The sequence below is a fragment of the Myotis daubentonii genome, chromosome 6 (assembly GCF_963259705.1).
Source record: "Myotis daubentonii chromosome 6, mMyoDau2.1, whole genome shotgun sequence".
Taxonomy (NCBI): Eukaryota; Metazoa; Chordata; class Mammalia; order Chiroptera; family Vespertilionidae; genus Myotis; species Myotis daubentonii.
Genome location: NC_081845.1, coordinates 90,560,358 through 90,576,184, shown reverse-complemented (window position 1 = coordinate 90,576,184; position 15,827 = coordinate 90,560,358). Strand labels below are relative to the sequence as shown.

General features: G+C 50.3%; 1 protein-coding gene across 4 annotated transcripts in view; it reads right to left on the bottom strand.

Moving 5' to 3' along the window:
• The window catches only part of BTBD9 (BTB domain containing 9), a 454,016-nt gene that overhangs the window by 11,931 nt on the left and 426,258 nt on the right, over positions 1–15,827 (bottom strand). For all 4 annotated transcript variants that reach the window (XM_059701796.1, XM_059701798.1, XM_059701797.1 and 1 more), the window contains exon 10: positions 5,929–6,007. In XM_059701796.1, the coding sequence (XP_059557779.1) occupies positions 5,929–6,007 (79 nt within the window). The remainder of the gene's footprint in view (positions 1–5,928; positions 6,008–15,827) is intronic.

The following is a 15,827-nucleotide window of genomic DNA, read 5'->3' as shown; positions in this document are numbered from 1 at the left end:
GCCGCCTGTTGCTATGGGAACGAGGACAACACTGGGAGCCCACAGCCCTCTCAGGCCTGACAAGCGTGTGAATACACAGCCTCACTCAGGCTCTGCTGAGTGGTCTCGGAGGGCAGCTTGGCAGCCACGCGCAGACGTTCTGTCCGGCTGGTGCCTCTGGTTCCTGCGGGGGGGGGGGGGGGCGGGGGGGCGCAAGGGCCAGCGGGCAGCTCCCAGCGGGTGGAGGGTATGCCACCGTCCCAGGCCTCCCGGCCCTCCCACGCCCTCTCACTCCCCTCCACCCAATCCCCACGGGTCTGCTCCCTGGACCCCCTTCTTAGGTGAGGTGACCGCCCCCCTCCCCCCATCTGTTACACATCCGTCCACACCAGCCCTGCTGCACTTCACGCCTCTACACTCTGTCTGGTCCATCGACTGCTATTCGCAATGTCCCTAGAACTAAGGCCCTCTTCACTGGGTTGATTTCTCTCAAGCAGGGAACCTGCAACCCCCCAGGAAGGGCCTCCTTGTTTCTCTCCTATGTCTGGCTGCCCACAGGCCCCACCTGCTCACTCAGGTCTGCCTCAGAGGGCGGGCCAGGCAGAGCTGGGCTCACTTCTGCGGCGTTACTAGTTTCATGCCTTCAGAGACTACACAGAGGTGTGAGCACGCTCAGCCATAGGGTAGGCTGCACATATTCAACTTTGGTAGAAAACTTCTCCAAAAGGACTGTAACCATTTATACTCCCGCGGCTCTGGTGAGAACTGACCGTCGCGCCTCATCTTTGCCAGCACCTGGGACTGAGTTTCCCCATTTTCACAATGCAGTGAGGGCAGCTCCTATTTCACTTCTGAGGGCTACAGAGTGTAATAAATACAAGGGATTGGAATAGGGCCTGGCACATAATAAGTGCTCAGTAAATAACAGTTGTAACATTATTATTATAATTTATTATTATTATCCTGAATGAGGAGATGCCGAGGTATTTGGCATACATATTTTTCCACGGACAAAAGTTTCTGGTTTAAGAGACTCCTCTGACAACAGAAACTCATCCTTGAATGCCACAGTCTCTCGACAAGCTGAATTACTACATCTTCCCTTTATTTGGCTGAGTGGTGGGGGTGGGAGAGATGGACAGACAGACCGAGTGATTCACTCACTCACTCAGCCAGCAGGTGCTCTACACACACACGCGCCAGGCCCATGCGAGGTGCCGGGATATAAAGATAAATACGACCCGCTTCTCTCCTCAGCCACATAAATTCGATAAGTAAATGGAACCCTGAGAGCTGCCTGACTGTCAATACCATCTTCAGTTGTGTTATTGACTCGGCAAAGGCTCTCATGTGGGTTCTCGTGAGCAGGAACTGTCCACACTGCAGAGTGAGTGTTTCCTACCGTCCCTGTTAGCCCTGGGGCTGCTGTGCCCAGGAGCTCAATGCCCGATATAAAAAATCACACCAAAACCTGCTCTCAAACTCAGGTTTTCATAAGGGCCACGAAAAGAAACGGGCTTCACTTCTATCTCTTTTGATACAATGATTTTCATGGGTGCAGACCGTCCTTGACTGGGCCCCGCCTGCTCTCTAAGGGGAGCTTTCACTTTGCTACGGGAATTCACGAGAGACGAGATGACGTGAAGGGGCGTGGCTGCTCCGTGACAGTCACTGCAGCTGAAGCTTAGGGTCCCTTGACATGAGTGGTGTTGTCGACAAAGCCCAGTTTCTAACCTCCTCTGGAAAGGGTGGGGGAGGGATGTCTGCCTCCTGAGCAGCTCAGTCGATCAGCAGTCGAGGCCGGTGGGCCCAGTGACCACACGACTGCGGAGTTGGTGACAGACTTCCATGAAAGCACATGAGGAAACAGCCAAGAAGCACCGTTTGGCCCAGGTGCTGGGAGAAGCACATGAATGAAAACAGCTGAGGGACCAGGACAGGGTGGATGCGCTGGAAGCCAAACTGACGTGCCTGCCATCTGGTGCTAAGTGTGAGAGGATGACAAAGGAAGCCCTGCGGATGGGCACAGAGGATGTGCAAAGAGGCACCCAAGGGTAGAAGAGAGAAACACGAGATGTGAGAAGGATGCCAACCACAGGGGGAGAGAGCAGAGCATGACACACACACGCGCGCACACGCGCACACACACACATGCACACGTACACGCGCGCACACACAGGAATGAAAGGAAAATGTTCTAAGAAGTTAGGTTTAATGACAAGGATGGCACAGAGCACACGGGGCAGGAGGTCACTGGAGGAAGTGGTGCAGTCTTTGAGAGGTAAGCATTGAGGGACTTATTGACAGAAGTCATACACGTAGCTAAAACATTAAAGGAATTCATTGCTGCGGTGCTCACAAAGGAAGATGAGGCAGATGCCCGAAGCAGACATACACTTCCCGGAGGAGAGGGATGAAATGTGCAGGAAATCAGAAGCGTGCCCGAACAGGTGATCAGGAAATCTGAACCTCCGCAGACTGCCCAGGCTGGGCCCCATGGAGAGAAGTGAGGGAAATTAACATGCAGCAGACAGAGGCTGAGCCCTGCTGCAGGAAGGCCTGGCCGACTGGAGCATGACAGACGCACAGCGATATCGGGCATGAAATCCCTATCTGGTTTAGCGCGGGAGGCTCTGCTATCCCAATAGCAGCCGGTGTTTGGAGGTCAGAGCAGGTTCCATGCCACCGCCACACAGCTGCCGGTCGCCGTGGCCACGTAGGCACTGTGCAGGCCACTTGTCCACCTTTTGCCAGAACAGCCCAAACCACATCTCTTCTGAATGCTCTTTAACTCACAGGAGCCTCCACTCTGCACATTCCTCACCATCCCTGACTGGGACCCTGCCTCTCTGGATGGGACAGCACCTGCAGAAACAGTCTTACCTGGGAGACGTGGCAGGTGATACCCCCACATTTCTCTGTCTGTTATTGCACAGACAAGTTGATCTTTCCATGTGAAAAAACACGCCCACCCATGCTTCTGAAATCTGCACAGAGTCTTCAGACGGGCAGACACTGGGTGTCTACATGGACACTAGCTCTGGCTCTGACGAAACGGAGGCCACTGATGTCGGCTGGCACACAGCAGTGACACACTGAGGACCCTGCCTCCCCTCTACACTGCCCTCCACTGTGCCATGGGGGCCCTGACCCCATGGGGCATGATGGCATGGTTCTCACTCTCAGCTTTCTGGTCCCCTGATTCTGCCCCAGCCCCCTTTCCCAGCTGTCGTCTGCCAGGAGTCCTTTCAACCAGCCCGAGTCACCCCCTTCCCTTTGTCCCTGCCCCTCATGGCTCTTTGCCACACTTGCACACATTCCTGCTGTGCCTAAGACAGGTGACTGCTTCTTCCGTATGTTGTCCCAGAACCCAGTTATGTGCAGCAAACAATATTCCTCTTTGCGGGTTTGCTATGTGCTTGATGCCCAGTTAAATTCAATGTTTTTATGCCTCTTGTACACTCTGAGAATGACACCATTTATGAATCTTGCCTATGATCCGGTCACTATTTATTTAATGGTTTAAGATGTTTCCCCGTTGGCAACACTACATTGAAGCTCTTTTTCCTGATCAATAACTGACTCACTGAGGCAGCTGAGTGAGTTGCTCATGGCCAAATGTGACAAATCACAGTGACCTCCCAGCCGACCCATTCACACTGGCTGGTCCAGAGGGGTTGGCTCCATATAGATGGCCCTGGGACACTCCGGGGAGTTAGGATCTCGTGCTCCAACTTGAGAGCTGTGTGATGAGGGATTCTTCATCTGGTGCTGAGGTGAGGGGTTCGGGCCCTGCTCAGACTCTCTCCAGTGCTTCTCAGCCCTCTCCCACTGAAGAATTCCTTTTGTTATAATCCGTAATCGCAGAACCTCAATATTTCATTTTAGCTAACAAATTTCAGTGGTAAGAAAAATTGGGATTTATGCACAAAACTTAAAAAATATGGGGATCATATATGTATTAAAATGTAGCCTTAAACTGACTTTCATTACATGACCAAAAAAGTGCTTTTATGACCTGATGTTTAGAATTCTTTGTTTCGTGGTTTAAAAATTACCCATTGGCTTACTTTTATAATGTTCAAGTTTGTGTTCTGAAATAAAGAGATAAAAGGTGTCTGAGGCCCAGAACTATTTACAAGTTCTCTGCAAGAAACATATTGTGGGTGTGCATCGATTTTATTCTAAATAAATAAAGAGGCAAAATGAATATAAATCTGCACAATATTTTCACTTTTAAAAATGCTTTTGTGAACCAGAAACACCTGGATGTGCTCTGGAGAATCTGATCTGACAAACACAATGTCCGATCCCAGCCCAGCCACGCACTGTATGGAAACCTCTGTTCAAAGGCGGGAAAAGCTTTTCCCGGTCTCTCTCTTGACCTGTCACGGGGCACTCTCTTGGCACCGGGGACTCTAGGCCAGTGCTCACCAGTGCCAGGGCCTGATCACGTGGCTCGCACCCTTCCTGCAAATGTGCCAGTGCCCTGGAAGGGAAGGATGGCAATGGTTGTGGGCAGGCTGAGGAGGGGCAGAGGCCACCAGGTAAGGGCACTCTTCCTGGGAAGGCAGAAGGGGCGGAGATGAGCCTGAGTGCCAGCTGAGGCTCCAAGACCCAGGTGGGAGTTTCACTGCCCCATGGGGCTTCCCTTATAAAAGAATTCAAAGGTAAAACTGCTAAGAATTTCAAGACGATGCTGGAGAGCACTCCACCTCAAGCACAGGCCCCTTGGGGGGCGGGGGAGGGGGGAGCCCCACGCAAGTGTCTTGGTTGCCTGCCCGGGAGGCTGGTCCGTGCAGATCTGAGAAATATCGTGTTAAGGTGAAATTGCAGAACTGGTACTATTTTGGTGCCTTTCCTTTACCTCTGAAGTTTCAACCTCACTGCTCCTCATAACTCTGCCTTTAACCTGCGGTCCTTCGGAGATCCACGCTACACACCCGTCCCTGCAAGAGCAGGTGGGGGATGGGCAGACTCAGTCCACAGACCCAGTCCATCGGCCGCACACCGCCCTGCACCCTGGTGCTTACGCAACGCCCACCCGAAGAACAGAAAGGTCAGCAATTAACTATTATGTTAAACTCAGAATGGAAGCAGGTGCCGACACTCAACGCCGCTGTGCGTGAACCCTGACGTTCCTGTGCGCCTGATGACACTCCATACCGTGGAGGGGACACAGCGCAGGCATGCCTGTTCAGCCCGATGGCACTCGCTCTCCTTCTGCGGTCACTGCTGGCCTCCCTTACCCCAGGTGCCCCAGTACTGCAGTCCCTGTAGGCACTGCCTTCTCTTTCCTGACCCAGAGGAACCCAGCGCCCTTTCCCCAGGTCATTTCCATTCCAGACAAAACAGCACGGTGATGCCTGAGGCCCAGGCACCACACCTGACTGCCGCCCTGACCACGGGCGCCAAAATGGGGAAGAACCCGCCCACTCTGTCTTCATTAAATCCAAAGGTGAAGGAACACCCACAAACAGCATGGCCCATGGGAATGAGTGTCTGTCCCCGGGAGCCAGGCCTGGGCCAGGGAGGAGCAGGCCCGGAAGGCGGCTCAGCCATAAACACGGCTATGCAGCCGGCACAGGACCCCGCAGGCAGACAGGAACCCAGCGACTGCGCCACGGCTGCCCCGTGGGGCTGGGTTCCTTCACCACCACGCTCTGAGCCACGGGGCCTCTGGGAGGCAGAGGACTCTGAGGGCAGGGCATTGACCTCTCAAGGTCCCTGAGGTTGCGATCCGCAGGGGCTGGAGGAGTAAGCAAAGCCACAGGATTGGCTTTCAGTAGCTGATGGAGAGACACTCAGAAACGGTAACGATACCCCCACTGTGCAGGAGCTGTCGACAACAGGCCATTAGTGGGCAGAACAAACAGTTCCACTCACCTCGGTGTAGCATTACCTGTACATCAGGAACTATCACAGCGACTTTCAGAAGGAGACCCTTACCTCATTTGCTGTGTTGTGTGTTCCAACGATTCGGATGAAGGAGGCAGGCTGTCTTTCAAAAGTTACCGACTGCCAGGACCTAAGGGAGGAAGCACAACCATCCGCCTGGTTAGACGGCACAGTTAACCGAGCACACGGAGAGGGAAGGCCGCCTGTCTGTTCCCGGGAGACCTGTGCTGGAGGAGGGATGGGGCGGGACAGGGCTGCACGGAACATGTGGCTGAGGGAGGCAACGGTACCCAATGTTCCCATCAGAGCCTACAGTCTCATGGGGGAAGGTGCTCTACCCTTCTGTGAAGGTGACGTGGCTTCTTATAAAGCTCTCCACAAACGAGTGCCAACTGCACACCAAGCTCACACTGTGACAACAGTGTGGCCAAATAGACATGACTCAGGTCAGCGGGAGTTCGTGTAACAGATCTCCGCTGTGAGGTGGGCCTGGCTCAGGGGCCGCCGGCTGCATGGCCGCATCCGAGTGGGCACAGTGACTTCCCTGGGGGGCTCTGGGAAGAGGAGAATCAGGGCAGGACTGTGGGCCGGGCAAGTGCCTTGTGTAGTCCCAGCACCATGGTTAGAGAAGTAGGGGTCACTCACTGAGGGGTGAGCCCAGTTCTCCTGTCTGATGACCCCCCACCATACAAGTGATGGCACCTGGGGAGGAAGAGGCAATTTCCCACAGGCCTCCACCCTCCCTTTCAGCTTCCAAATGTACCCCCAAAGGTTTATTCTAAGGACTGCCTGGGCTCTGGTGGGCCCCAAAGCAGCCCTGATAGTCAGAGGCAGTTCCTCACGGATCAGCAGGGTAAGCCAGCTCATTTGAAGCCCCCAGAGCCAGGCTTGAGCCCTGAGAGGAGGAGCTCCCTCGTGGTTTTCACTCACAGCTCATCAGAAAGCCCGGGAGGGATGCATGGCACCCACGACTGTAAACGCCAATAATATTTTCTGTAATAAATGTGCGGAGTTCACCATTGTTGCCATCCCTCCTCCACTGCACAGTGGAGATGCCAGCTGCTGGGAGCTGCTTCCTGTAATTGTCTAATTACCAAGGAACACACCAAAGAGAATGATGCATTTTCGGCTTGTTTTCCCCTCTGGTTTCAGGTGTTCCATCTTCTCTCTGCTATGGCCTCCCACTGAGACTGATTCACTGCTGCCTGGACACCAGGCCCCTTAAGGTCATTAAAAAGTCGTTATCATCCTGTGTGCAAAGTCTGTGCCTCAGAAAGCAGTTTTCTGGAAACAGCACAAGAAAAATCACTCTCCTCGTACAAACACTATCATTCATACGTGAAGGTGAGGCCGGCGGACCATCCCAGAGCTGGCGCTCCTGGCCCTTTCTCTACGGGGACTGTTTTGCTCCCAGACCCACCCAGCTCTTGGAGAGTCTGCTGGGCGGGTTGTGGCCTGGGGGCCAGCGGGCCCTGTGGGGCTTCCACCCTGGGCCTGGGCTCTCACAGGTCTGGCTGTCACTTCCCAGCTAAGCCGTGGAACTCATAACAGACGTGTGTCCGTCTGGCAGGCCTGCGGAAGCGGGGGCCCTGCGGGGGCCTGCTTCTCAGACCACCATCCAGGAAAGGGAAACAGGCCCAGGATAAGTGACAACAGCCAGTGACAACTACCAGGCTCAAGTCAGCTTCCCAGAAAGGACTGGGGTGGAGAGGGGTGGGAGTGGGGGAGGTAAAGATTTTGTCCTTAGCTTTCTAGCCCTAGGCCTCTCAAAAAAATCTTCAAGTGCTTCTGGATGTGAAGGTGACACTTGACCCTTGTAGGCTCAGGGTCCCCCGTACACGCTCATGGTCCCAAGAGTGCAGGCAGGTCTGAACCAGCCTCCCGTGGCCCAGCCCCTGCTCCTCCACCAGGAAGATGGAGGCCCAGGGAAGGAACGAGGTCGCGCTGGGGTCACCCTCCTCTCACTGCTGCTGCTCTGACCATCTCCCTCTGCCCTTCTCCCCCAACACCACTGCCCTCGCTTTGCTTGGGGGGGGGGGGGCAGCCTGAGCAGGAAGGAGCATTTGTGGAGTAATAAGATCCAAAGGCCTCAATTTAATACCAATCCTCCATGCCATTACATTAATATCTAATCACATTAGAGTTCATTTTCACTAACACAGCCTGTGGTTGAATAGACGATTTCATTTTCAGCAAAACTGGATACACCCTAATACCAAGGTATCAGTAGGAAGGAAGATGGTTAGGATGAGGTAATGAGCATCACTCCCTCCCCAAGTTTCAGATTCCATTTCCCCCCAACTGCTTCCAAACAGCCTTGATGCTGCTGGAAGGGAAGGTGGCATTGGAACAGTCCTCACGGCTGAGCCACATTTGCAATCATATGCAACCTCCTCGGAGGCTGCACAGCCGAGATCCACAGCGCCAGGAAACGCCACTGTACTAGTCCACTCAAAAGCTCAACTGCTGTTTTTGTTGAGAGCTGTAGAAATATTCCTACTTGCCAATTACCCTGAATATTTCTCTCTCTTTTTAAATGTATTGACTTGAGAAAAAGAGAAACATCGATTGGTAGTTCCACTTATCTATGCATTCATTTGGTTGTTTCTTGTATGTGCTCTGACCGGGATGGAACCCGCAATCGTGGCGTATTGGGATAACCCTCGAACCAACTGAGTTGCCTGGCCAGGCCACCATGAATCTCTTTTCTGGTAGGCAACACTCACAGAAAACAGGGAGCAACAGGGGCTTGACACTGATGCAGGTCAGAGGCAGGGCTGAACCTGAGTAACGGGTGTCAAAAAACACACATGGACTTTGCTTTGAGCACTTACCCTGAAACCACAAAACCCCCTGCACTCGCTGGCTCTCCACTGGACAAGTCCGTCCCCTTCCTGAGCTGCAATCTCCTCATGTGTCCAATGCTGACAGACAGAACACCACCCCCCACCCCCCCACCTCCCCCTGCTACAGAATGAGGTCCCAATGACATTACACTGTCATGTATATTATCTGCACACATATGAATTCAAAGGTGTCTATAACAATGTCTGCTAAAATGCTGATCAGACTTTTAGTTTGGGATAGAAGAATTTCAAGAGACATTTACTATAGTTTGGTAGAGTATATGTAATCATTTTTTAAAAGTACCTATCTTAATCTACTGCCTAAGGCTCTCCTACCGGTCACGTGACATGAAGTCAGCGAAAAGGCCAGCCTGTGTTATGATGCAGGGTACTTCCGTTGAGAGGGTCTCTGGTGGCAGTCCAGACCGCAGGCCTTAATCCTGGTCCTTCATGGACTGGAGGAAGGATGGCCCCAAGGTTGACGGCATGGGTTCTGGAGCCAGGCTACCCGAGTCTGAATTTCACTTTCTTGCTCTCATCAGCTGTGACCTTGGGCAAACTGCTCAACCTTGGTGGGCTTCAGTCTCTTCATCTAATCTACATATATCAAAGGCTAATATGCTAAGTGTCCGTCTAGGTAATGACATCACATAGCAATGTCCAGCAGCTTCCTCTCCCTAGTGATTAGCCTCCTTGCAGTTTCTTCAGCCCAGGAACATGACTTGCTTTATAGCCAGGTGCAAACATTGTACACTTTAACCAAATGTCTGTGAAGCATTTTCCCGTGCCTCATCTCATTTGATCCTCACAGAAGTCCTGAGGTAGGTAGATAGACTCGGTGGAATCCTATTTTCTTTTCATTAGCTGGAAAATGGAGATGTAGAAAGCTTAAAAACTTGACCCGACTGAAAAGAAGTAAAAAATGGTGGACCTTGAAAATGACTTCAGGTTTTCTCACTGCACAGAATATAGTCAAACACTGCTGCAGTTAAATATTTTACCCTTTGTTCTCCCTGTGTGATCTACAATAATAATCTGCTTCGTGTTGATATTTACTGCTGTGTTGCTGACAATTACCTGAAAGAGAAGTTGGGGTGCTTAACTGGGCTGGAAAAAGTTTAGCTACATCAGAAAGCAGGTCTAATTAAGCAAGTTTATTCTATATATATAAAAGGCTAAGTTGACTCGCACATGCACAATACATGCAAAGCTCTCACTGGCGCAATGTGTGTTTTGATCGGTCATTGTCGATCGTGAATTTGGTTGACACTTCTATTATAAAGAAAGGGCAAATAGTGATATTAAAACATTTCTTCTAATTAATTTCCTTTCAATGTTTATGAATTCGTGTACCGGGCCACTAGTAATAACAATAACTATCAAAAATTTTTGGTGAATATTAAACTAAAAAATGTAAAAGATCTAGAATAGTGCTGGTATGTACTAGGTGCTAGAAACAAAAGCTGACATGGTTATTACTCCTGTAATTACCATGCAGCCCAATGACCCCAGACAGGACACAGTGCCTCCCTGGCCTCATCTGTGAGTCTCCAAGGGGGATAGTGTATGATTCAATGACTACTACAGAGGTTCCCAGGGGACCCACGCACCTCATCAGGACCCATGTCTTGGAGGCAGAGAGGTAGCTGGGCTTTGGAGGAATCAACAAGTGTTTGTTGAATACACTTGTGAGCTTGGCACTTGCTGGTATTATGGGGCATCCACACAAGATGTAGTGGCTGCCCTTAAGAAGTTTATCATCTCTGTGGGGAGATCAGCTATCCCTCTGTGAACTAATTAGAAAACAATGCAAACAGTATAGTAGTCCCAACTCACAAACTGGTGGTATTCCAAAACTTCCCTTGTAATTAGTTGTTTGATGCTTAGAAGCATTTTTTTCCAGAGAAATAAAGCTATAAATCTTGATTGGCTTCCTAGGCCCACCGATAAAACTTAATTTAACCCACAATGAGGCTGAAATATATGAAGCTAATAAAAAAAGATGTTGTTGCCATAGTAGTAATTAAACAAGCCAAAAAAACCAAGAGATTTAAAACAATCTCTCTAGGGCTGCTGCTTGCGGAATGAGGATTAAACACTGGAATGAGTGTAAAATTGTGGGGATGTGGCTGGAGGATGGTGGGCGGGTGCTGATAAGGTCACGGGGCTTTGGCCTGTCCTCCCACAGCCTCCCCCGCTGCAGATCACGGTGAGGTTTCCCAAGTGCTTCTCGATCGTGATCGACCTCATGTGGTTCCCACAGTCTGCTCCACAGGTGGGCAGCCAACTGAGTCCCACTTCAGAGGCAGGCAGCGAGGCAGGGGTTACCTGTCAGTGTCCGAGAGCCACAGGAGCCACTGACTACAGAAGCCGGGTCAATGGCTACTTGCGTGTGCTCAGAGCCAGCAACTTTCCAACAACCAAGAGGCTGGCACTGGCTGCTCACTGTCACCAGAACATGACGAACACCTCGCGTAAGTGCTGGTGTCCTGACTCCAGGACAGGACACCACACACCCAGGGATTACAAGCTGACCTCAGGCAAATGAGAGCCCCTAAAGCCTCAGTTTCCTGTGTGAAAATGGGGTAACGGCACTAACCATTTAGGGGTGTGAGAATTCAAGAGGAAACTGAGTGCCTCGCGTGTGGTAAAGGCATCGTACCTGCTGGTTGCTCCTGTTAAATCTTTATATTCACCCACTGGAGACCTGGAGGAAGCAGGGGGCTCCTTCCCTCCACACAGATCACTGTGGAGGGATCCGAAAGATCTGAAGCACAGGCTTGCCACACGCAAGTTAGAGGACGCTACCCAGAGTGTGGGACCCGCACAAAACTGCACAGAGGTTACTCATTAAAACATACAAGCTTGTAAAACATTTTCTAAATATTCTGGAAGGACATATGCTGAACCCATGGCAGTGGCTGTCTCTGAGGAGAGGGTAGGGATGGGATTGCTTTGGGGGAACAAAGGAGACTTCAACATTAACTGAAAGATTTTATTTCTTTGATTAAAATAAAAAAGACTTGAGTATATATGAAAAATATTAACTAGTCAATTCTGGGGATAAGTATGTGAGAGAATGTTATATTACTTTTTAATCTCTTCTGTATTTTAAACAGTTCTTTAAATAAATAAAAAGAAAGAGGAAGAAGAAAGGGATTAAACCACATCTGCATTTATGTGAGAGTTTGCCAGAGGTGGAATTAACTAAAGTGCAAATATAAAAACCAGGGAGAAAAGTGGAGCTATTGCCCGGTGGGGGGGAGGGGGGCCGGGGGGGGGCAGACTGTCACCATCTGTCAGTGAGGGTGTGTGCCAGGACTCTGGGTGCAGGCCCCTGGGGGCCACAGGAGGAAGGACCGAGGAGAAGGGCTTTCCAGCCTATGCCCTGCCCGCCTTCCCCAGGACCTGAGGGTCCCAAGCCCAGGGTGCCTGGTCTTTCCGCTCTGCAAACACACGACTCTGCTGCCTACACTGGAGAGAGTGTGAATGCCAGAACTTTCTTTAGGAGACCTGCTGAGCAGGGGGACGGGGACAAGAAAGCACTTGGCCAGGGCCAGACTGGCAGTGAGACACGGCAAACTAACCCCCTGGGTCTGTGGCCGGCAAACTGCGGCTCACGAGCCACATGCGGCTCTTTGGCCCTTGAGTGTGGCTCTTCCACAAAATACCACAAAATACCACGTGCCGGCGTGCACGTACAGTGCGACTGAAACTTCGTGGCCCATGTGCAGAAGTTGGTATTTTGTGGAAGAGCCACACTCAAGGGGTCAAAGAGCCACATGTGGCTTGCGAGTCGCAGTTTGCCGAACCGCAGTTTGCCGACCAATGCCCTGGGTTAATCTTTGCTTCCTCCACTAAAAACACCACTTGGGAATTTAATAAAAGTTTCATATTTAATATGTGTATTATCTCTCTCTCTCTCTCTCTCACACACACACACACACACACTTGCACAAAACAGAGAAAGATTAAGGAGATGTTACCATCTCTGTGTCAACACCGCAGAGCAAAGACACTAGGAAGCAGGCGGACTCACCAGTGCCTCTGATGGTGACGGTGTGTAGGGGCTGAACCAAGAGCACTAGTTGAAAGCAGGGAAAGGAGCAGGGGGGCACCCCCAACTCTCCTGTCCTCCTCCCTAAACAGTGGGGACGGGCCCCCTCCATCTTGGCAGGAGACGGGGATTTCACTCTGGAGTCCTTGAACATTGAGGGTCTGGACCCTGCGGGCATTGGGCATAGAAGGTGGGGTTCTGCAGGGGCTAAGAGGAAGGGGTCACATGGAAGTGAGTAGAAGTCTCTTTCTGGGCACTCAGGCCTAACCCCCAGGCAGGAGACTGACCAGCACAAGAGGAAAGACCACAAGATACTGATCTACTTTCCTTCTTTCTGTCCCTCCATGCTTCTCCCCATAAATATTTATCAAGTGCTTTCCCTGGAACAGTCCTTGTTTTAGACTCTGCCCTCAAGAAGCTTCCATTCTAGTGGAAGAGAGAGAGAAATAATTTGATCTGAGTTAAAGAAGGGCCATGGGGGAAACAAGCAGTTAAGTAGACAGAGCGGGGAGCATCGCTTTGGGTAATGTATTAAGGAAGTTCCCTCTGGCACAGGGACAAATGGCTAAGACTAACACGAAAAGAGGAAAGGCCACGCCAAACTGGGAGAGGGCTCCTGGGTTGGGTCTGTGTGGGGACAGGGTCTCCAGGGAACACCCAATCCCCTCTGCTGGCCTCTAGTGAGGCCACCAGACAGCCACATGCAGATGCTCCCAGACAGCTTTCTCAATGCCAAACTTTTACAAGGAAACAGCCAGCCAAGGATCAAAGACTCTAACATGAAAGATAGGACCAAAAGCAAACAGAAACGAAAAATAACTCAGAGGATATAGATATAATTCAGCAAGCAGAATAAAACTTCAGAAAAAAACCTATAATCCCTCTAGAAAGGTAAGAGAAAGTATTATTACATGTTTGAAATAGAATAAAATAATATGAAAAGGAATATTTGGAGAACAAGGAAATGCTCTCATAAATTAAACTGAGTTGAAATACATAACTTAAGAAAATAGAAACTTAAGTTGAGGAAATTTTTCAGAATGTCAAAGTGACAGAAGTAGAAAATAGAAGAAAAAGGATAAGAGGAAGAGAGAGAAAAGGGTAAGAGAAGGAGAGAATCAAACTAAGAGGTCCACCACCCAGTGAGCTGTTCCAGAGCGAGTGGAGAAGTGAGCTAGAAAATCATCCAAGTAGCAGGAGACACCTTCCCAGGCCTGAGGACTTGAGTGTCCAAGTTAAAGAGGCCACCACAGTCCATGAGAAAACACCAGCCCCAGCATGTTCCCGAGACACCAGAGGATCTAAAAGCTCTGGCGGGAAGCAGGGCAACAGGAAGAGGTGGGGGCCAGACCAATGAGCTGCTTGAACAGCAACATGGGAGCTGGAGGGTAAGGGAGCCCTTCAGTCCAAACGCTGAGGGAGAGCTTAGTTCCCAGCCAGAGGACTGTTTCCAGCCAAACTATCGTCAAGTATTAGGATAGAACAAGGAAACTTTCATTTAGGCATCAATCTCAAAAATTTACTTCCAGAGCATTCACAAGAAAGTAATGGAAAATGAACTCCACCAAACAAAATGTTAAAGGAAGGCAAAGAAAGTTGTGGAATCCAGGAAACAGGAACAGGGGCCTGGGAATGCCCAGATGGTGGGGGCAACCAGAGAGAGAGGGAAGGTGGGGCTCCCAGGGGACCTTCTCAGGAGAAAAACCACACTGACTTAACAGAGACGTTAGAGCAGGTTGAGGGAATTTGTATTCCTCTTCAAAAGTTAGGGGGAAGAGTTAGTGGTCATAGAAAATTAATGAAATGTGTAAAATACAAAGTAATTTTTAACTCCAGGAAAAACAGACGAATGAAAAAAGGTGATCATAACACGTTACATGGACAGCTCTGAACAACAGTTACATAGTCATGCTAGTGGCGACCATAAATGATATACAAAGAAAAGCAGTAACTGGAGAGGGAGGGGGGGAGAGGAGGTGGGGGAAGGGCAAGAAGGCCTAAACCACTTCCAAAGTAGGAAGACAACAGATAATTTTGATAACAGAATTAAGAAACAGAATAAGCATGTTGTTTAGAAACATGAAGGTATAGACCAAAAGAGAGATCTGAAACAAATGAACGTGTCTGCCCCCCAATCTGAGTCTGATAGCATGCTGGGCTGGACAAGTAGAGTCCAGGGGACTCTCACACCGGGAAGAAGTGCAAACTGACACATCCGCAACCAGCAGCATTTGAAACGTCCACAGGCCTGGCGCAACTCCTCCTCCATCGCTGCTTAAGGTCTGCTCTATGCTGGCCCCGCCGGGACCGGGACAGCAGCATAGGACAGCCTGGCGGCACGGTGTGGACAAGAGAATAGAAATGACCTAAATGCCCATCCCTGCGGGCTGGCTAAGAAAATGTTGGTACATCTCTCTCCCTACTAGGAAAGACTAGCAGGAAAGAAAAAAAGAAAGACTAGCAGCTGGATAGCTGGATGGAAGTGTGTGTGTGTGTGTGTGTGTGTGTGTGTGTGTGAGAGGTGGGGGGAGTAAGTGGAGAGTCAGCCACGGGTGGGGGCACGACTCTAGAGATCTCCACGGTATAGAAAAACAGGGAAAAGGCACATCTGTTTATGCATAAACCATCCTCTCTGGAGGAGGGCATTTCACTGTCCCTATAGTTTTTAACTTTTAAACCATATTAAATGTATTTTCTTTGAAAATCCAATATTTTCAAAATATTAACTTTTTTTTTTAAGGAAAAAAGGAAAGAAGTTGCCTGTGGGAGAGGAACTTGGGGTGGGAAGGGTAAAACAAGGGACTGCTGCTCTTTGTTACAGCCTATGGTTCTACTTGGTTTTTACAACTATGTAACATTGATAAAAAATGAAAAAATTCAAAAGTTAAATCAAGAAAAGCAGAGTGAAGAAAGGGAGCAGAGCCGGTGGTGAGGAGGAGCAGAAAGGGTACGCGGGGAACAGATGTGTTCACGCCCTTCGGGAGCAGGGCTGGAAGGCAAACAGGAACCTTGTAGGACATTCCTGAAGTGGGAGAAAACTAAGGCTC